Source organism: Vidua chalybeata, chromosome 5, assembly GCF_026979565.1.
Source record: "Vidua chalybeata isolate OUT-0048 chromosome 5, bVidCha1 merged haplotype, whole genome shotgun sequence".
Classification (NCBI taxonomy): domain Eukaryota; kingdom Metazoa; phylum Chordata; class Aves; order Passeriformes; family Viduidae; genus Vidua; species Vidua chalybeata.
The window spans coordinates 26,473,192-26,496,251 of NC_071534.1; the positions used below are offsets into that span (position 1 = coordinate 26,473,192).

Sequence of the window (23,060 nt, forward strand, 5' to 3'; positions counted from 1 at the left end):
GCAACATTCAGTTTGAAGTGCTATCTTGCAAAGTCATAGAGGATTTAGTGCAATTTAGAAGGAATTTACTACATGAGCTGTATATGAATATTTGCTCTCCCTCAAAAGAATTAGGTGTTAAAAGGTGCAGTAGTTTTGAATTACTTAAGGGATTTTTTTTTTTCTGGTTTCTTTGCCTGTGAAAAGATACAGGCCCCATCAAACCACTGCTTGAATATGACACTGGATATATGCCAGAGATAAAACAGGTTAATGAATTTGCACAAGGAAGGGTTATATTTGATTAGAGTCAACTTCATTCATACTTTAACAAATTATTATAAACCATCATATAAGACTTAGAATAGGAAAGATGTATTTTGATTAAAAAATATGCATACAGTTAATCTGTGGAAGCCAAACCTTCTGTTGATGTAGATGTGAGCTACGGGGGAGTTTTGGACACTGAGCATGATGGATCCATTTGGGCTTCCTAGGGCGTAAGCGGTGGTTTGGGTGAGGAACAGGATCCCTGGCTATCAAAACTGGTTGCTCGGCCAGGTAGCTGCAAGAAAAGTATTATTTTTACACGTCATCACGTCTGGCTGTGCATGATGCTCATTTCAGAGGATAAGATACTCTCTAAAAAAAGAATCCAGATCACATCCAGACCCTTTCTAGTCTCTGGATCAAAGTGTCCAGCAGAACTAATAATGGGAAGAAAATTTCTGAAGTGACCTTCTAAAAATGCCTCTGATTCATTTCACAGGAATGGGTTTATTTCACCATCAGGGGTTGTACCTCTGTCTCCTAATTTACATGAACCAGATAGAGCCATAAACCTCTAAAAGACACTCCTCTGCTGCCTTGACTCAGTTTCCTTGCCCCCACATGCTTCTTGGTGTTTTACTGAAGCCTTGATATTATGCTTTTGCTACCTCTCACAGGACATGTTGCGCAGCCATGTGCTCCAGAGTGGGGGAATCACATGGCCTCAGGCAGCATCTCCTTTTTCTACAGATTGCTTTTGTGATGGGCTACACAGTGCCCTGCTGCTTCCTAAGGCTTCAATATGTATCTTTCTGAGTCCAGAGCTGTGAGGATTTTGTGTACAGAACACCAACAATGTGTGGCCACAGAAGATCACAGAGGGAGTCCAAGCCCAGGGACTTGTAGATATAATCACCCCTACATTTGAAAAAGCTCCAGTAAGCATCTGTTGAATAACTCTGGAGGGAGCTGCTCATATGTTGCCACAATTTAGCCTAATTTGCAGGCCAGTCACAGATTAATGTTTTAGCAACAGCAGTTTATGCTAATGATTTTTGAATAGGAAATGATTGCTTTTGAAATTTTCACAAATGATCTCTTCAAAGTAGCTGTAAGCTCTTTATTAAAATCTCTGAAAATTTTAAACATCTAAGTGCAATCTTACAATGCCATCAGAGCATCATGGAAACTGTTGAAATGGCACTTTTAAATTACAGATAAACCCATGCAACTAGATTTAGGTTGTGCTAATGATCTTTTATCTGATCTACAGGTGTTGCACTGATTTTCGTGATTCTCAGAAGCCCATGAATGTGAGGGGCAAAATCTTTCAATATCAAGGACAAAATTTTGCTACTTATTACCTCTACTAGTGGGTGCCAGTGAGTTATTGGTTTTCGTGGGTAAGCCAACATTTCATTCCAATGATCTCTTCCAAGGCCTTCAGCATCGATTCCTGTCCGACATACTCCAATGACCTCATTGTGCCCTACTCTGAGAATTGTAGAGTGAGAAAGAAGTTATTTTTAATGAAAAATAGTTTTAATAACATCTGATATAGAATTCTGTTTACTGGCTTAGTGTGGCACAGAATACATGGCCAAAGTTTTCACATCATTTATTACAGATATTAGTTTTAATGGTAGTATAGTAAAATTAAATTCTGTAATGGTAACATCAAAAACCTCCAACCACTACCAGAATGCTTCTAACAGCTATAAAAATAGCAGTGAAAACATAATCCTTGCCATTAAAAGGTTACAGCCCAAAAAACACAAGGACAGAAAAGGATCATAACACAAAGTTATCTGAAGGAAAACATGCTTGAATTTTGTGAGAGAGGAAGGTGAAAGAAAATGGTGGGGAATACATTTCCTGCTGCAAATGCTTCAGACATAATTTCAAAAACTATTTCTTAGCTCTAGCTGTTGTGATCTTCGGAAGTTCAGTCAAAAATGTGAAAGGTAAGAGTCATAGTTGTAATAGGCTATGCCTTAATATTTCATGCTCCTCACAGTGACATAAACTGGTTGAGAAACATCAGAAAGCTTCTGTACCTTGACTCTATGTACCTTAGAATAATGCTTTCCAATTTCCCCTTAGCAAGTGCTGGGAAGGGAGGAGCTGAGGAGGACTGAAAGTGTGCAAGCTGCTGTGCCCCTTCCCTGCTAATGGCACCACAGTGCCACTCTCATGTCTGACTGAGAAAGTCTTCCTGGCAGAACTTGGAGAACAACCAGAAATCTGATGGCAAGGGAAAACAATCTGAAGGGTGATGTTACTAAATTGGACTTTCACAGTGTATTTGCCCTGCAATCTCAAGAGCTCATTACAAATAGCACTTGAATGAAGCAGACTTGGCTTGGGCAGGGTTCTGTCAGTCTTGATCAACCTGCAGTCCTTGAGCCACTCTAAGCAGGAGTCTCTTCCTCTCAGTTCTCAGTGAAGCCATAGATAATTAGCCTAAGATATGTTATCAGTGAGGGCTGAATCCAAAGGTTACATATTGAAGGTTACATATGGAAAGGTTATTTTACTGAATCAACCGAAGAAATAATTACAACTTAGTTCAATGACATAATTAGCATTTAATTCCTTTTTAGTCACTGAAATTTTCTTTAGTTTCAAATACCTGTTGGTATTGGAGGTGTGAGGAACTTTCTTAAGCCAGAAGACATACTTGATTTATAAAGTTTGTACATAGTCCAGTCCCTAGAAATGGACAGGAATGTATGTCAGGCCTAGTGGCCTGAAAGAAAATTGAGCCATATTTCTTCCTCATTTCAGTCATTTATGACACAAATAAAATGCCATGTGCTCTAAGAGGTGTGGAAGCTTTAAACCTCTTCATTAAAAGGCCCCAAGGCTTTACCTTTTGTGACACTGAAGCTGCTTATAAGCTTGAGGCAGAAAGCAGTTGCTTGCACTGATAAGGAATTGTCTCAATGGTCAGAAAGAGAACTGTGCTTACCTGTCGTAATCCATCACTGCAATGGAGAGGCTGACTTGGTCCACGTTCTCTGGAGGGATATCAAAGATGATGGCCTCATTATAAATGGGATTCAGAGTGTTCTTCTTTGTTGTTGTTTTCCGCTTTTTCAGCCTCCGTCCCTCGCACATCAGCGACACTTTGACGTACGGATCTGAGTAACATATAATCAGCTCATGCATTAGGACTCAAAGCCATTCAAATGGGTAGCACAAGAACAATATTTGTGGTAAGAATGTTATACTGCTAAGGTAAAAGGTTGCAAAGGTTTGAGTGACCCTGGCAAACACTGCTTTCATCATGCTGTAAATGCAAAGGAAAGGTACAGCCGTGCTGAACAGACACACTGGCTGCCACTCCGTCTAGAGAGGGTTTGTATCCATTCTCTGCTACTTCCATCCCACAGCCATGTTAGACGCACAAAACCCAAGGAACTCTTATTAATCCCCTTTCTGAATAGACTCTGCCTTGTTTAAAAGAAGTAGATTCACCTGATGCACCAGTTATATCCATTGCTTTGAGATTCCGACATTTGATGACTGTCAAAGTCATTCTCCCAGCAGTAGGCAAATAACAAAGGGAAAACATGATCTCACCCAAATCTATGCTTTCCTGAAAAAGAAAAGCAATTATTAGAAACCTGATCATACTACTAAAATTCAGTTCAGATTATGCAAAACTGTAACATTTTTTTTAACATGGAGAGAGGCTTCTTTTGCAGCCTCAGATGCTTCTGAAGAAGTCATAAACAGTTTTCAAAAATAATTTCCATAAAGTACAGGAGGAATAACAACAAAATAATAGTTTAGAGACAAGATCTTAAATTACTAAACTGAGAAATCAAAACAAAATCAGAGACAAAATTTTCTGGATTCCTGGTATTTTTGTGCTGAATTCACACAAACAAAAAGGTGCTGAAAGTAGAATGTCAAGTTCTGCTCTTGAAAACACTCATACTCTATCAGCCCCAATAGAAAGAAATCTGATGGAGTATTTAGAACATGCACATTTACATGCCCTTTAGACACTGGAATTTATGTAGGAGAATAATTTCTGCACAGGTATGTGTATAAAAAGCTAATCCTGTCAAAGGGTTTCAAAAAGAAGAATATGCTTGTAAAAGTTGCTCTCTTTACTGCTCTCAATGTGCTTTGAGAGGTTGTTCTGTTTCAGAAGAAAAGCAAACTAAAGGAGTAGCACCTACAGCTTTCCTGGCTCAACAACAACTTTTTGGAGGATAATATACTCAGAAGGATGGATGGGTTCCATATGAATTTTAATAATACTCACAAAGAGACAGGTTCTATATCGAGGCCATGTGCTAAGTACTAATGCAATAAGATGTTGTCATGCAGTTTAGATACTACAGTACTTGACATGTGTAACCTAAGGGAGTTTCTACCAGTTCTTATTTTTTCCTTTTCTCAGTTATACAGTTATCCTAGCACTGCAAAAGCTAAGGTTTTGAGATGTTTTTTATGTTCTAAATTGTTCCTGTTCTAAATTGTAAATACACCTTTGCTACCTTCCCACCCTCCAAAAAATTGCATATTAAGAACTTAGGATTTGAGTTTGTAAGGAGCATGTAAGGAAGCCACTCTGCAAGGCAACCACTCTCAAACATGCTTATATGATCTCAAAGGACTTTTTTTTCGACTAGTACTAAAAAGCTTATTTTTAACATCTCAGCTTCAGTATTTTATCTGTCAAACCTACGGTTACCCTGAGAATACAAATTTGTTTGAGAACTGCTGGATTTACTGTATAGCTGTTCTAGTATCAAAAGGCAAGCATACTATATTTTTAAATGAAACATATTAAAATAATGATTGCTGTGTAGATGAGAAATATATTGTTTACAGTTATAAGACTGGGCTTCTTGTTCACATTCTTCAGCTGTTGTCAACAGTTTTATTGACTTCCCTCAGGCTAATACTCTGTCTAAATTGAAACAAGTATTCACATCTTTCTTGAGTAAAGATGAACTTAATCACATGCTTTGGGGTGTGAGGTTTTTTGTATTTTGTTTTGTTATTGTTTTTTTCCCTCTGCATTGCAGACTAGATTGAAGAATACAGTTTTGAATAGCTTTAAAGTCTTTGTTGTAGTGGTAATAAAATATTGACTTTTGTGCAGGCCGGTCAATTCACAAGTTCAGTCATTTTGCTGGGATTTTGTTTTGACAATTACTAGTTTGATAAGCATGTGAACATGCACTGTGGGGAAATTTCATGCTTGTCAGAATTTCAGATTTATCAGAATTTCAAAATGATTGAGCTCATTTATTTCACACAAGACAAATACAGCTATTTGACCTCTTCCTTTCTTTGCCACAAAGAGTGCAGAATTTTGTGCCAGAGACTAAATTACCAAAACCAATTTTCTATTTCAGAAAACAAATAAAACTTGAACAACTAAATAGTAATTCTTTCCACTCATGTGTTACAATGGTAAGTGATATATCTTTCAGTTCAGATATATCTGAACATTGTTTGAAGCAGAGCTTCTCCTACTGGCATTACTCTCTGAGTCTGATGGTTGTTTCTTATATCCAAATATCAAACAGATCTTCCTCTTTTGTTTGAAAAGAAAATAGAGTTCCCAGAGTTTCAGTGCTTCAAAGTTACCTAAGATCTGTGTAGAGAAAGGTGATGAAGATGGGTTGGATAATGAAACACCATGGGTAGCTCATAAAAAGATCTATTTTTTTCTTTTTCAGAGAGATAGCTTGAGTATGTGAATAGAGAAAAAATAATTTTTGAAGATGGGAGTATGAACCTGAGTGTTCTATTATTTCTTTTTGAAGAGAAATTGGGTAGCCACTCAAAGGTGTGTGTGAGCCCAGCTGATAAAGCAGAATACAGACAGGAGTATGTACTAGTATTTTAAAATGTTTTAAAAAAAGCATTGCTCAAAATGCTTGCCAAACTCTGTTGTTACTCTACATTTTGAGAGGTATAGAGAAAAGCAGTTTCTGCTCTGAGTATCTGCCAAGACTGGTGATCTTTCTTCATACAGGAGTGTGAATGTGTGAAGTTCTAAATGTTTTTTTTTTTAAGAATTAAGATTAAAATTATACCTATTATAGTATAAGAAACTGGGTATTTCAAAAAATGTCTGATATCTCCATTTTCACACAAACCCACATTTTACTGTTAATTTGAGCACTAGAAATTCATAAATTTGGAGCTGAAAACACAGATTCAGACCTAGATTATAAACATAGTACCTCTTTGTTTTGATTTTTATTTTTGAACTTCTCATGACAGTCTTTGTTAATCACATTGATTGTCATGAGTAACATTTTTAAATTCCCTGGATCCTTAAACATTATCAATTTTAGTTGAGATTTAAATATAGCATTCACTTTAATTTAGAATCTCAGTGCTATGGAAAATTCATGTGTTTTTTTCACTTTATAATTCACTAGATAATTAAGTTGACACAAGTAGTCTGACAGGAGCCCTTCAGCACAAGCAAACCTGAAGGAACCAAGGCACAGAGTGCCCCCAACAATCAAATCTGCATCACAGTGTGCCTCAAACAAAACACAACTCACAAGACACAATCAAGTGGATGTCATCTGTGCATATTTTTAAATAATTCTCAGATTGTCTTGCATGTATCACATATTTTCCAAAAATCTTAGATAACTCCCATGACACTTCATCTCTTTCATAGACCTATTTTGAATTTTTCTTTTTTTTTCTTGAACTAAATTTGGGTTTCAATTAACAGCTAGCTTTATGGATTCTTGTAATGATTGCCTCCCACTGGCTTCCAATAACAGGTACAGAAAACCCAGCGTTGAGCACAGCTGCCCTTATGCAAATGGAAGCTTTTGTTGACACCTCATATCTCTCCTTCATTTATTTCCCTTCTGTATCCACCAGCCACCACACAGCACTAAGGACCTGAAACAGTGGCCAGCACTCTACCAGCTTCAGTTACTTTCATAGCTGCCCTTTTACCTCTGCCCCATCTATTTTCTGGTACAGTGGGTCTAGAACAAAATAAAAAAAAGAAAAAATGGTCTCACATGCACATATCAGTTATTCTGATGAACTTTGTGGGTTTTGAGCTACAAAATGCAGATTTTTAAAATTAGCATAATTCCCATCCCACATTAGTAAGCATGTGAATGAATGTGCTAATAATATTTTTCCATTACTTCCATTAGGATGGATCTATTAGGATCTCTCCACATTCTCTGCTTTGTGGGCTCCTGGGAAATTAGTCCAGGAGCTGGCACAGTCAGAAATAAAAAGTTCCTTATTCTATTATATTTGTTACCATACCAAATGGACACCAGTGCTCTCATTTCCACACATATGCTTGTAAAAATTGCAGCATTTCTACAGAGGCTGTGCTCCTTACTCACAATATGGAAAAAAGGGAAGGGATGTGAGGAGAAGTTTGGAGAACTTGTAGGGGAGCATCAATTAAATGGACTGAGGTTTTTGAACTGCTGTTGCTGGTAAAAAGCTCTGCTGCCACTTACTCCAATTAATTTTCTCAGTAGTTACCACAAAATTCAATAAAAGAGACAACTTTTAACTAGGAACCTCCACAAGTTCAGTGGGGAAGGTGGCTATAGAACCTTCTATGTTCAGGGTGGTTTTTACTTACATATCAACCCCCACAACTCTGAAACTGAAGAGGAAAACTGTTTATTGCCTATACTGATAGACTAATAACTTTCATAGTTTCCCTCCTCTATGCCAACATCTTAACTCATTTCCTATGATAGCAGGGGTAAAAAGCTTTTAGGGACCTGATATGTGAAAAAAGGTTTCATTTCTGAGTCACAAGTGAACTTTAGACCATTTTTTCACTGATGTTTGTTTCTTTCTCTTTTCCACTAGTTTTTCAAGTTTTGAAATTCAAGCGAAATCTTAAAGCAGCAACTTGCTCTGTATTCTTACAATTAACTATGTAAATGTTACTGAAACTGGAAAATTTACATGATTTTGTTGTTACTAGTCTGTCATTAATTTCCATGGTTAAAATGAGAAGTATCTACATAATTAGTAGTGCAGTAGAAATTAGATTCTCTCAAAAAATTACTTGTTGCTACTTTATTTGTCATTCATATTATCGTAATCCACAGTAACAAGTTCAGTTCTTAATCTCAATTTTAATATCTGGAACTACTTTCCTATTAATTGTAATTGAAATTATATTTTAAAGACTGCGTGTAAGAGTAGCACAACAGAAATACTAACGGTGGCATGAATTTCGTTTGTACTGGATTTCTAACCAAATTAATTGCAAATTTCATTCTCAGTTTTCCTGCTATATTTTGAGCAAGCCATTGTAATGAATAATAATAGTAATTTTCTGTCTACCTAAGAAGGTATTCAGGCATTTGGTTTTCTAGACTTTTAACTGTTTCCTTTAGCAATACTGAAAACTGTTCTTATATATAGTATGTAAATTTAAAGAAAAATGTGTTGGCAGAGTTAGAACTTTGGATTACTTGAATATTTCAGGAAGAGAATTCCCCCATAGCACAGATTTATCTTTCTCTGTATAGAAACATATTATATATATTTCTGCTTTCCAATGAAAACTGCTGACATTAAGCTTCAAGATTCAGGGATAAAATATAACAATGAATGTTGGGAGTTGGATGGAAAGAGAAAGAAGACCTGGCCCCTGAGAAAATTAGCTAAGAATGTGTTAAGGTATTTCTGGTTTTGAGGCATATATCAAGAGTTCAAAGAGTGATAGTAAAGACCAGAACAGAAATCTACCAGTCTGTTTTCTCATTTATGCATTTAGAATGCAATTGTACCCTCACTATCACAGAAATTGTTAAAAGCTCTGTGAGGCTCAGGCTGGAGAGCTAATTCTGCCACCTCCCGAGGGGATTTTCCTTTGGAAACTTTGTCCCTACCACTAATATTTATTTTCGTCTTCTGTTATTCTTTGCATATCAAACCCAGCTCTTTCCTTCCTCTCAGTACCAGCTCCTGATTAAGCTGTTGCCCTGGGAAATGAATCAATTAAGTTTGTGCTTGTTCTTGCCTCTGTGGAAGACAGTATGGAAGCAGTGGGGCCTGTTGCTCTATAATGACTGTGTCGTCTGCTTATGGAGGGCTGATGCTTGTCTGAGCCGGTCACCCTGGCTGCTCTGGGTAAGCTCTGCTGCTGGTTGCAGCCCTGATGGCAGAGGGAGGACTCCCTGAGGCTGCAGAATGCCCTCAGTAGTGCCCTGGAAGCCTCCTGGGTGTTCCTTGTGCTGCTCCTTCTGTACAGAACCATCTGTCTTGTGCACTGGGGGGTTGTTACGCCTTGCCAGGCAGCAAGGAAGCCCATCCCTGCCTCAGAACAGCTGAGAACAGAGGTTCTTCTGGGAACTAACTGTGACAGGAGAATGAACCAAATTGTTTGTGGCCTCCCACAGAAAGATGCTTTTCTGAAGCTGCAGGGCAATGTCTGCAAAGAGACTTTGCAGTGAGAAACTCAGAGAGCTTTCAGGGCACAGCAGGTCAGACAAGTCATGTACCTGCAGCTGCCACAGCACTGTCTGGATGCAGAGATATTAAAATCCCTTGAGGAAACCATGCCCTTATTCACCTAATGTTTATTACTTTTAGGGTAGAGTGGAAGTAGCAGTTTGCCTCTAGAAAATCAAAATATTAAAATAATTTGTCTTTTCAAATGAAAAGAAACATTAAATAATAATAATAGAAACCTTCCCTGCCTTCAGGAACTGGACAGAAACCCATCCTTTCTCCATTGTCTTTTCTAGTTATCAACCAGACCTAAATCAGTTCCAAACATAAATGAAGGTCTCCAAAAGGTTTCAAGAATGATCCAGAGTATTCTCTCACCTGCTCAGCAGCAGCATTGGTCACATGGATCCCTTTTATCACTGGCCCTGAGCAGAAATGACAAGTGCCAGCAGTTCCTGGCTTAGAAGGGGCTGTTCCTGTTACAGACACAATCAGTGCTCCTACACTGACAAGCCCTTAGTCTTTCACACTGGTTTAAGGTTCTGCTGAACATTTCAGGTGCATTTCCAGAGACATTCACAGGTCTAAGTGCCTTCTGATGAAGATGGGTAGCTGTAGGGCTTGGCCCACTACATTGGTAAAACATTTCCCCACAGTGCTGCTCTTTGAACACTAAGAAACAGGACAATCCTGAAAACGTGGCCTCAAGGTTGGGCTACAAAAGACACCTCTGTCAGCTCTCTACCACAACTGCCTTACTCAGGAAAAGGTCGAAAGCTTTGTCCACTTACAAAACAGGGGAGATGGAGAAAACAAAGCAAAAATTATGCTCTGGGTGAAATTCAGAGATAGCCTTCATTCTTGTTTGACGAGAAAATCAGAAGAATCTATTTCCATAACAGAGGCCAGCAGAATTACCTGTGTTATTTCCTACTCTGGCAAGTGTTTGATATAAATGAACTGAGACAAATGTTACTGTCCTACCTATTTAAAAATACATATATTTAATCACTTTTGTCTTTTCCAGTGATGCTATTAATTATATTCCAATTGCTTTAGAAACAGCAATCATGCACCACAGACATCACATGAAGACTATGTCCTTACAAAATCTGCTTTTACATTCCACTTCACAAATGAGCAAACTGCAGCACTGAAATGCCTGGTGTTGGGAAATAGTAATCAAGTTCCATCTATCTACATGAGATAATTCAAGAGGGTACAAGTACATGACAATTTGATGATTAAGATCCCCAAGAGGCTACCTCTGTTAGAAATGGGAATGGCTTTCCTCTAATGTCTGAGCTTTAATTTTTTCCCAATTGCATGGTTTCCTATCATTGGTTACTCCAACAGATTTCACAGGATACCTTCAGGAAAAAAAAATCTTTCTTACAGTCACTTGCCAATATTTTTAGGCAATAGCCTTAGATGAATTTTCCAAAGCAGGTGATAATTTTAAAAAGTATTATAGTAGCCTAATAAATGTTTACATGCAGAAATTGATGGATCACAAGCAGTGGACTTCTTGCCTAGAAAATTTTAAGACACTGAATATTAGAAGTGCTTGTTAGCAATTCCAAAAAGAGAGTTTTCTTTTTTTAAAGTATAGTAACAAAACCTCAGAAATGTATGCAAAATTTACAAGCACTTGAAAAAAACAGAAGCCTCATGTGTTGATTAAACAAACCATTTGATATTATTTGTTTGCCTCTAATGCTATGAATTAATTTTCTCAAGTGTAGTGAGAATTAAAGTATTCCAATATAATGAACAACCTTAACAGGTAGTCCAAATCTGACTCTTGATTTTTTTTCCTTTTTTTTTTTTTTTTAATTAATCAGGTGAACAGAAGCAAATGATGGGTTATTAATTGAAAATTCAATCACCTATTCAAGCAAAATTTGGGGGTATATCAGATATCTAAGATACTTTTCCTACACTGCTGATTTTGCTCTAAATTTAAATTAATAATCTAACTTTGCATTTTAGATTATTAATCTAACAGGTACATGTTACATATTATTAAACGTGATATGTTTTCAATATACAACACAGAAATACAACAGAGAAACAATGGTATGAACGAAGAAATGAAGGTAAAACCCAAAGTACAATATGTGAACAAATATCAGCATCTGAAAACAATGGGAATAAAAATGAGTATGTGTGTGTGGGCCAATCCTGCACTTCCGTAGAATAATTTCAAATTATTATTAGGAGCAAAGAAAGTGTATTAAAAGTGTAGATTCACACAGAGTCATGGGGTTTAGAGCCAAAAGGACACAGTGCAACCGTCCAGACTGATTTTCCCAGACTGCATTTCCTGTACTAATAAAAACCCTTTATGGTTGTGCAAGCAAATCTTTTTAAAATTATGTTAGCTACTGACAAAGAGTTGTTGCATAATGAAGAATCTCCTGATCTCCTGTGGCAATTTTCTTCACAGGCAAAATGTTGCAATTAATTTTCTTGGTAAATCTCTCAAGTACTGTTTAAGACTGCAGAGTTTGGTGTCATAAGAATAGATTTTTTCACACTGGTAATAGGTATTATTTTTACTCTCATTTTAACTTCTGAGTAGAAAATTCTTGACTGTGGAAGAGATGTAAAAGATGCCCAGATGATGAGAGGCTTCTTCCACTGTGTTTTTAAGTTTTGGACTAATTCTTTGATCTAGCACTTCTATTATTTTCCACATCTATCATTTAGCAGCAGCACAAGCAGACCACTGAGTGTAGGAATCATGTCTGAACAGAGACAAAAACTTCTCAGAATATACAACAAAACAGAGCAAAGGTGAAGAAGTAAAAAGCATGAGAGAAATATATTTGCAGAATGGCATCTTGGTTCCTGGGCTCTAGTGGGTGGGTATGGCCTTTTCCAGTCACACAGACTGCTTGATTACAAGGATTCTTTACAAACACCGAAGCATATTTGCTAGGATTAGAATGACTTTCCACCAATTGTAGAACCAGCTGGATCTTTATTTTTCAAGGTTTATCAAAGTTCAGTTGACTCTGGCCAACATTAGTAATTTAGCTGCTAGTTAGTGACTTGGTAAACTTTATATCTGGTGTTTAAGACAGTAAGTCCTCAATGATTAACATCTCACACAGTGTTTATTCCTTTGGAGGTTTGGCTCTCTCAGCTTACAGTTTCTGAAATGACAAAACTAGAAGCCTGTATTACAATTTCATAAAAGAAGTAAAACACAAGGCAGCACATTGCACATACAGTTACTGGACATCTTCTGGGAAGGCCTAATTTTTCCAGGAAAAAAAAATCAATTGCCAGTTTCTTACATAATTTTCTGAGAATAGGCTAAGGCTTGTGAAAACTGATGAGGCTAGCCAGCACTAAAAGATATCTTAATTTTATGTGCCCATTGTTGATATTTTTAGTGGAGACAACCTTTTCATACACATGCAGTACTTTAAACTATACTGACTGAAAGGCTGAAATCCAAAAACCTCAAGTTTCTTTTAAGCTTGACACAGAAGAAAACACCAGCAGAGTGAGTTAGGCACTAGAACTGCATGCCTTAACCTTAACCCTTACTGAGGAAGAAACTTGAATTAGGATCCAGTGCCAAGTTTAGCAACTATTTTCATCCATATGTGTATTAGCGTCAACCCCAAATGCATAATCTGGTATGGCATTTCAATCTGCTCAAAACCAGTGATGAACCAGAGATTATTATTTGCTGAAACCATCCTAGTTATCAGTTAACAATTTCATAGACACTGCTGCTAGTGACCAGTGAGCTTTAAGTAATGACTAAAGTATCAAACACAATATCAAAGCTTGAAGAAATTTCTAAAAATGGTTACTTGGACTATTATTCCAAGACCTTAAACACAGATTCAGTTTTAAGTTTGAGAACACAATTCTTAAATTCACCTTAAATCTGAGCTTGATCAAACTAAGCATATACAGAATCAGATTTCTGGAGGTGTGCTGAAGGCTGCTCAGAGCTGTTTGGTAGGCCCAGCAGTTGAAATAAATAGCTGCTGTTATGAATTCACATTTTAAAACTGCCTCCACTATTTGACACTCTGGTATTTCTCTTTTCTCAAGGATCACAGTGCTCATGCTCAAACTGGTGAGGCCATATCAGTGCTCCTTGTCCTTCTAATCAGGCAGACCTGGACCTGTCTAGCAGGTATGAACATCATGAAAGCCTTTGGTGAAGAAGGCATGGGAAGTGTCTGGCTGCAGAGAAGGGATGGTGTGAAGCTTCTGTCACTGATGTGTAGCACTGGTCTGTCCTCTGTTCACCCCCGTGTGGAAATCTGGCCTGTGCTGAAACCCTGGGATGAGTCACACTGTTTGGATACACCCACAGAACCAGGGATGGCAAAACTTCTATATAAATAGCATGCTAGTTGAAAAGAAACTGAAACCAAAACCAAAATAAACACCCTATACCTCACTATTTTAACTGTTTGTTTTGTTTTTTTTTTTTTTTCCCTTCAAATCCTAGCCAAGGAGGATGAGTTTGAAATTCAAGGTTAATAAAGCAATATCTGGAGACTGCTGTTCTCTGGTAGCCTGTCGTTCATCCTGTCATCCATGCACAGACCTTCCTTTCTTGCTTGCAACAATAAAAAATTAATTTCTATTTCCTAATTCTTCTTGCTTGTGCCTCTTGAGTTTTCCTAGCAACCAGCAGCAATGCAGATACAACTACTGGGGACCCTAAGCACAGTGCAGTCAGCAGAGAACATTTTACACATCAAGCGTTTTCAGCCTCTTTTCCTTACCAAGATTTCTAACCTATGAGAATTTCCTAACAAGAGCAGGATAGGATGGGCCCTTTTTCTTAATAGATGGCCACTTCGCAGAACAAAGTCTTTTGCTAACAGGAAAATGTTATTAGTTCTGGCTAAGCAATGACTTTCATAATGCAGCATTTAATTAATAAATGCAATTTATATACAAACAGTGAGCCATAAAGATGACAGTATGCTCCCAGAAGATTTTTTTGGTAATTAAATTTTGTATATTCCCAAGCATTCTTCTCAGTGCTCAAAGGAAAATAGTGACAGCTCCTCTTTTAATTTTTGGGTTTTTTTATTTTGCACTCTGCTGATGAACAGGGTACATTGCCAGAAACTACAAAACAGAAATGAAAATATGATGTTAATGCTTTTATAACACATTACTTACTGTGGTGGCACAGTGGATGTCTTTCCATACATTGGCTTCCCTGGAGAGATCTGAGACTTCAAAAAGGTTATCAAGAATAACTTCCCCAATCATGTCATGTCTAGAAAATCTGTCAAAATCATAAACACTGAAATGCAATTTTCTGTTGCTGAGTTGATCATAGGCTACAGGAAACTGAAAGGTTTCATCAAAGACAGGATTTAATGTCTTTCTGTGAACTCGTGTCTGAAACTTCTTTTTCCTATCTGGAAGCAGATAAATCTTAACGTAGGGGTCGGATGTTCCTGTGAAGTCTTTAGCAGGCAGATCTAAGGCTTTGACAATTGTGACAGCCAGAAGTTCATTCTCATAATCGTACCGGAGAGTGAAGTTAAGTTTTCCACATGTTTTCACATCTTCTTGCTGCCCATCAGAATCCACAGACTTCTGTTTGTAGAGTTCTGGTTTTATTCTCCCAATGCTGGTTGTGGTCTCTCCCCTTTGCAAAACGGGGTCTGTCCCCATGTTAAAATCAACACTGGACACTTGCATCTGCCTTGGCAAGTGCCTCCTGAAAGAATTGTGCCTGCACACACACACACACACACACACACACAAAACAAGCTGTGGTTATCTCGGGGAAAAGACCATCTCTCAATAGAAAATATAAGAACAAATTAGTGAAGAGACTAAAAGAATTAAAAAATTATTCTCTCCACACCCCCTTCAGTGTTCTGCAAGTGTTCAAGCATCCTTGAGAGGAAATGATCATTCGGAATTAATTTCTTGGCCCAGGAGACACCCACTGTCCCAGAAATAAATATATTTATAACTTTGTTTTCAGACTATGCAGCTGAAACTGAATTCATGTACTTTCACAGAACAAATTGACAGCTCCAACATTCCATGATCCCACTTTGCTAGGGCCTGAGTAAAGTACAGTCAAACAGAAAAAAAAAAAAAAAAAAAGCACTTGCAGAATTTTCATCAGTACTCTCTGTTTTTTTGGAGGCATTCCATGGTGATTTTCCAATTAAATATTTAGCAGCTTTCACACTGATGACCATGAAAGGCGCCTGAAAGGGAAATGCAGAACTGTGTCTGGAGGTTTCTAGCATAGTGCTTTGCCATCCTACAACATTTTATGTACACCTGCTTGATCTGCTACATTGAGGTGCAGGCTAACTTCTCCAGAAGCACTGGGAATATTTTGTTCTGCTTGCAATGCATTTCAGAGTTTTGCCAACATTTTTCTGCCATTGCTCCTTTTTTTTTCCTTTTGTTCTCATGGTCTGCTGTGCAGTGTATTAGAAAGCTGATTCCTGTGCCACTAGCAAGAAACAGCATGTTAAATTCCTTGCAACTCTGAATACAATGATGCATAAACATATGTGTTTATGGGCTTATCTTGGCTCATGAATCTGAATGGAAAGTTGTGCTGTTTCTACTATGAGTGAAATCAAACCCCTGGAGTGCCATACAACTTTAGAGTAGTATAAAAACACTGGACAAAATGCTTCACAGCATTTATCAGCAGCAGACTAGACTATCCAGTCTATTTTTAGGCATTTTCACATTTCCTTAGTACTGCCCTACCCAACAATCTGTGTTGCAGAAGCTTACAACCTCCTACTGTGAGCACACTTAGCTGCCATTAAAGAACAATCCGATTGTCAGAATTTCCTCTGCTTTTTGCAATCAATTGCTTATTAATGCCACAAGTAGCCTTGCCTTATTGCTTGGTTCCCCTGTGGTGTTGTGTTCTGAAAACAAGAGGTGTCACAGCTGTGTGTTTCTTTCTTTAAAACAGAAATGCAAATTGTCCATTTGAAAGCAACCAGGACTCATTTCATAGATATTATTTGTGTTTTTGCTGTAAGTGAAGAGGTTGCAGAAGGCAAGAAGCACAAAACTGCTGCAGTTCAGCTGAGCAGAGATACAAGAGGGTAATCTGCAGCTATTAAATAATAGACAAGAATGTTTCCCCTTTCAGCTGTTTCAGTCCTGCTACGTGCAGGGAGCAGTCCTAGCTCAACACAAGAACAGGGCAGGGAGAGCTACACAGTCTAGACTTGAAGTAGCTCAAAAAACCCCAGGTGTTTGGATGTCAAATTTAGATGAACACTACACCCCCTCTTGTAACACACTTTACCTTTCTTTCTTTACAGATAGACAGGTTGAAAGATTTTCTTCTCTCTTAAATGTTAAAACTCCTTGAATTCATAGTGTCTAATTTCCACATTGGAATGGGGTGAGGAATGAAAAGGCCCTGACTGGTCAGAAAAGTAGAATATTGCCCTCGTGGAGTGGCACAGCTGTTCTTGTGCTTTTTCCCTCCAAGAAGCACTAGACCTCATGGGTATGCCAAACATGGGGAAGGGGCTGAACTCCACCCAAGATGTAGTGCAATAAATTGCAGCAGCAGTTTAGGGACTATCTTTTTAGTATCTTTGGCTCACAATGGGATCCAGGAAGACCTCTGTTACTGCAGCTTCTGTCAGTGCTAAGGAAACCTGGGCAGAGAGGTCTTCCTGAGTGCTCCTCACACCTGCAGCTGTACTACTGAGGTGCCCAGATGATCACAGAGTCATAGCATAGTTTGAGTTGGGGAGGACCTTAAAGATCATCCAGTTCCAATCCCCCTGCCATGGGGGTGTTCAAACCCTGTTGTACATAAGCAGGGGCTAAAACTGCCTCTGCAGGGGAAACAGTGAAGCTGATTGTACAATATCATTTTGAGCAGAAACAGGTACATGACAAATTCTCTTTTCTTCAACTTCTCTTGCACTTTTGACTATCTGGATTAATGCAATCAAAAGCAATATATAAGACCCCAAATCTATAATTTCTAAGGTACCAGCTTTCTTTTAAATTTTCAGACTTCATGCACTTCAGATGCTCTACTGAATTGTTGTGAGATGTCACTAAGTAAAAGAATTTGTATGGCTGTTCCCTGTGGGAATCAGCAGCACTTTTGCTCTAGTAAGCCAAAGTCCTAATTACACAGTGCCTCGTATCTGTTCTGAGTCACAGCATTTCACCAAGACAGCTAATTGGTCTGCTAATTATTAAGATGTTTCATTGTTGTCATGGCAACATATTTATCTTCCTTTGTTCTGCAGTAACAAAGGGATTAATGACTGTGATAATGAAATACAAGGATGTCAGAAAACCAGGTTGTTAAAATGTGGCAGAGCTACCAACATCTGCAAATCCAGGTATGTCAACCTCTACTGACTCTAACATGCAGCACTCCTATAGAAGTCTTGCCTTCCATAACAGAACAAATGCATTTTGAATGATAGCAAATTTGCATGTAAGTCTAATATAAGACTGTATTTTCATGGGCATAGTGACACTATAAAGCTGATTTCTAACTCAGTAAGACTGTCACATCTGTGACAAGAGGGAGGGATAGGATGCTGATTTATGATATGACTTGAGATTTATGAGGGGTGACTTGGATCTAGCTTTCCTAGATGACATTAGAGCAATCTTTTGGCCCAAATCCAGAAAAGAGCATGATCACTCATGATATTTTGACAGAACAAAAGCTTCTCCTTGCAAACACTAAAATCAACATAGATGTTTGTTTTTCTTTAACCTTAACAAACCCATGCACCTCACTTTTGCCTTTGTGCCCCTTGGGAACTGACTCAACATGTTCCTTTCCAGTTGACACTAATGAGCAAAAAAGCATGTTCTTGGAAAATACAGGTGAATGTTTAAAGAATGGATTTCCATAGAAGCAATAAACTATATTGCAAAATGCTATCACAAAGGATGGGAAAGGGTGGTTCTCAAAAACACAGAGCAAAATTATTTGCAAATGAGCACCACTGCTACGGTTCTTCTGCTGCAGTGGTTAGTAGGTATCAAAGACTAAAGAGCTTTAACAGGTCTTTTCATATTATCAGGGACTAGGAAAAATATGCAGTTAAAACTAAACAGAAATGTATCATTTCCCTATACTAACATGTCTCTGTGTCAAATGTACAGTCTAAAAATTGTGATTGGGCACATTTGAATGTTGTTCTGATTGGCTTATTAAAATCCTCATGCTTCAATTACATTTATTTTATTAAGAGCTGATGGCTGCATGAAGCCATCACAGAGCTGGTTACAGCCCTTTAATTTGTCCCATCTCAGGTGAGATCAGTGTACAGGAGACAATCCAGACAGCAAATGGTTCTCTCAGACCCTTTGTCAATGGAATGCATTTAGGAGAGGGTGCATCTGGATCCCTCAGGACTCCCGAGGATAACAAAGCAGGGCTGCATTGAAGATGGTGCAAGAGAAATTGTGCTGCCTCTGTATCTGCCTTTGGCTCCTTTTTATTTAGAGGCTCCCAGTCAAGGACTGAGGGGCCAGGTTTCAGTCATTTTGCTGGTAGTTTTAGGAGGTTTTGCTTATGTAAAACTGTCCTTGGCTTCACAAATATTTTGTATTCATTTAGACCCCAGTCCAAATCACTCTAGAGACCTGTGAGAATATTTTCACTGCCTGAAATAGATCTGGAGCATATCCCTGGAACTTCTTTCTTCCCCTATAGTACCACTGAGACTATTCAAGTCCATTTGCCAGACAGCTATTTCTTCTGTCTATTCAGGAGGTCAGACAATCTGAATACTTGGATTTGATGGATAAACTCTTTCAGGTAATATCCTTTTAGGTAGCAGTGAGCTAGGTAATGAGCTTGCTATGCTAAACTGTAGCAATTTTTGTTCCTCTGTATTTAGTGCAACGGTTACAAATTCAAAATTATCCGAGTGTTGTGGGAATGTTCCTCAGTGTTTGGATGCTGTGCGCCTGTTCTGAGCAGATGGATACAGTAGCAGGAACCAGATATAGTCAGGGTAATATGGCTTAAAGCCAGCTGGACAGTCTCATAATTCAGGAGATGCTTCAGCTGCTAAAGTCAGTCAGACCTCCTCTGGCTGGAGTGCTCTCATTTTGGGAGCTTCATGTGGCTTCCTCCTGGCTGTTCTGTGAGTTTGGAATAGCTGGGAAAAAGCACTTGAGCACTCACCACCATAACGAGTGCACTGAGCTGGCAAAACATTGTCTTTAGGGCTCCCAGGAGGCCAGCAAAGTATGAGCCCACTCAGTGTAAAGCATGTGCCTTCTCCTCCTTTTGCCTCGAATTATTGTGAATGTGAGCCTTTCTTTCGTTTGTTTCTTTGGGTTTAGTGGGTTTCCTCATTTGGTTGGTTTTGGGATTTTTTTTTTTTTTTTTTTGGTAATATGTGTTTCCTTAGCAAAGAGCATTTTGAGAAAAATGCTACTTCCTACACAGTATCTGTACTGTAAATTTTGACATTACACAGTACTTCAGGTGCCTCTTTTAGCCTTAATTTTCCCAATCTTTGCTTATAAAACAATCCCCTTTTCATTTAGAATTTGATCTTTGCAGTTCATTGTTTGTTTCCATGCATTAAATTTGCTGACAGTGTTTGAAGAAAATCCCATTTGAATCTGTAGATCCCTGCATGTCTTCACTGCTTTTCAATATAAAGTGGCACCTAATGCAAAATTAATTTTTTGTGTCCTCCACTTTAATACTAAATAAACCACTAAGGAATGCTGTGTGTTTGTCATTTATTTATGGACCTATATGGAACCTGTACAGCTTTAAGATCAGTCCATGAGGATCTATATTTTTAGACTGTAATTATAATTCCTTCGTAATCAGCAAACCATGTCTTCAGTAAATGTGCCATCAACAATGAGTCTGTCATTTATTTGGTTGAAAGGGAAACTTTCATCTGCAAAAACAACTGATATATCTATAAAAAAACATATCTGTGAAAATCTAGACTTGCAGTTCTTTAAAAAACCACTGAAATCTGTTTTCCTGTAATCAAAACCCAAAAGAGAAATGCTTAAAGTGGCAACATCTATCTTTACAAAGTATTGGAAGATGTAGATTTCACTTTCATATGTTAAAACGATTATGTAACTGAAGGTACACTAAATGTTTTGGAATATTCTGTCCAATGTGGCTTCACATTCACATGACTGATGTTTTACCCATAACTTCTAAGAAACCTGTGAATAATCCCAGATCCTGGAAATTTTCAGCAGTGTTCCTGCTCTACTTGTTCCTGGGAAAGGTGCCACGAGTGCGAGTGCCTCTGACTTACCTTGATGAGGACGTGGGTTCCGTGATCTGCCTCTGCATCCGAGCATGCCTGATCAGGTGCTCCTTCAGCGCGTTCTGGACCTCTGCTGGTATATCAGGTGAAGTGTGGCTGATTTTCAGTGCAGCCTCAAGCACCTTGGTCGTAGCTTTCCCATTTTCTTTGACTTCCTTTTTCTCGCTGTTCTCCAAAACCTCCGTGGGAGCACTGGAGTTGCTCTGCGGGACATTACTGGCATTGGAGGTGAGAGGTTTGCTCCTCCAGCAGGGCCAGCACAGCTTCCAAAAGACAAAAAGCGAGACCACCAGCAAGGCAAGCCCACAGAAGCTGACAACGACTGCTAAGAGACTGACTGAGACATCTGCAAGGAATTAGAAACAAAAATCATCGTGACAGACAAACATGCAAAGAAAAAAAAATTAAAAATTACACAGGCAAGGAGATAGAAGCTTTTTTATTATTATGTTTGTGTAGAGCTTTAAAGTACTATTTAAGATTATGAGGTTTTTGTTTTTTTTCTTTTTGATATTTAAACTTGTACCTTTAAGATGTTATTATTTTCTAATATCTGCTTTACAAACACTCCTTTAGTTGCTCAGGCCAAGGGCCAGTATGTGTACCACTCACCACATCTCAGACATCCTTCTCAGGAATTTTCCTTCTCAGAAGTAAGGAAACAATCCTAAACCTCCCAGCCGGTGTTGGCTAAAGGACTTTGAGATCAGTAGGTGACAGAAATATTGACCTACTTTGCTAAAGAAAAGTTGTTATAATCAAACAACAAATATCCTCACTGAGATTTAAAGCAAACATGTGAGAATTCTGTTCCCAAATCTAGATTTTGAAAACAAGTGCCAATATAGACAGCCTTCTCCTTAGAGGTAACATACACATCTCTTTACTTACTGGTTTCAGGTGGAGGACACAGATGCTGAAAACATCAACAACTTTAATTTCAGTCAGAGGTTGTTTATGCTTAGTTCTCTAGAGCATATATTTAGAGCATCAAGAACATATTGATGAAAAACTTAAGCCACAGTCAACATTTTCTATCAGTACACATTAAGACAGATTAGATCTGAACTTCTAGGCTGATGCACAAATTTTTTTGAGACTTGCCAAACTTCTGACTCTGTGTGCCAACTGATTCAGAAACATTTTAAACCCTAACATTTAGACGTAAATATGAACAAGATAAAGTCTGTCATAAATAAGAGATTTCTGTGGTTAAATCATCAGCTCTGGACTAAGGCTGTGTCAGACCAAGATAGCACAGATATATCAGTATCTAAAATTCTGCTGTGAAAATGCAGCTGGCTTCAGAGAACACAGTGAAATGCCCTGAGCTGTACAGAGATCATGCTGTGGACTGAGCTACTCCTGCTGCCCTGTATTTGATTTTGCTGCCAAAACTGCTTAGAATATCCAATACCCTGGTCAAAGATAGAAGGACAGATTTCATACCAACAAAATTCCATGGACACACATGTATTTTAGGAGATGGTGGATCACCAGGACTGCCAGTTGAGCCCTAACTAGGAGTTTTATTCTATGTGACATGCTTCCATTTGATTTTTCCAGTATCCTGTAATATTATAACAAAAAAAATCCCTTTCCTTTTCAAAACAGCTTTTTTATGTGCCTTAAAATTATTCACTAAACCCTGCTTAAATATCCCTCAAGTAATGGCTGCTGCTGTTTGTTACAACAAGTTTTGACAGTTTAACAGCTAATACTTTGTATCCATAACTCCAGGCTACAGGCTACTAAACTGAATCACTGGAAAACTGCAAAGAGAGCTTGAACATATTTTTACAAATTTTCACATGGGCAAGAAGGTATAGATTAGCTCCATGAAACATTATGTACCTCACCAATGCTTTATGATAATTGAAGGCAGAAAGATCAAGCAGAATGGTGAAGACAGAAAGCTGAAGGTGAAAATTTGGGAATGTTTTCTTTATTAATATATAATATCCAGATGCATCTCTCAGTAACAAACACTGAACTTACAGACTACTCCTCATGAAAATGTGTGAGAAAAACAAAAATGTATAGAAAATGTTGTAG

The 23,060-nt window shown here is 38.1% G+C and overlaps 1 protein-coding gene across 1 annotated transcript in view; it reads right to left on the bottom strand.

Annotated features, from left to right (window-relative positions):
• Nucleotides 1–420: 420 nt before the first annotated feature.
• SYT10 (synaptotagmin 10) overlaps nucleotides 421–23,060 on the bottom strand; it is a 32,721-nt gene continuing 10,081 nt past the window's right edge. The window contains exons 2-7 of the mRNA XM_053943159.1: nucleotides 20,994–21,351; nucleotides 14,872–15,436; nucleotides 3,730–3,850; nucleotides 3,221–3,392; nucleotides 1,614–1,743; nucleotides 421–544 (exon numbers count right to left, since the gene is read on the bottom strand). Of these exons, the coding sequence (XP_053799134.1) occupies nucleotides 473–544; nucleotides 1,614–1,743; nucleotides 3,221–3,392; nucleotides 3,730–3,850; nucleotides 14,872–15,436; nucleotides 20,994–21,351 (1,418 nt within the window). The 3' untranslated portion in view covers nucleotides 421–472. The remainder of the gene's footprint in view (nucleotides 545–1,613; nucleotides 1,744–3,220; nucleotides 3,393–3,729; nucleotides 3,851–14,871; nucleotides 15,437–20,993; nucleotides 21,352–23,060) is intronic.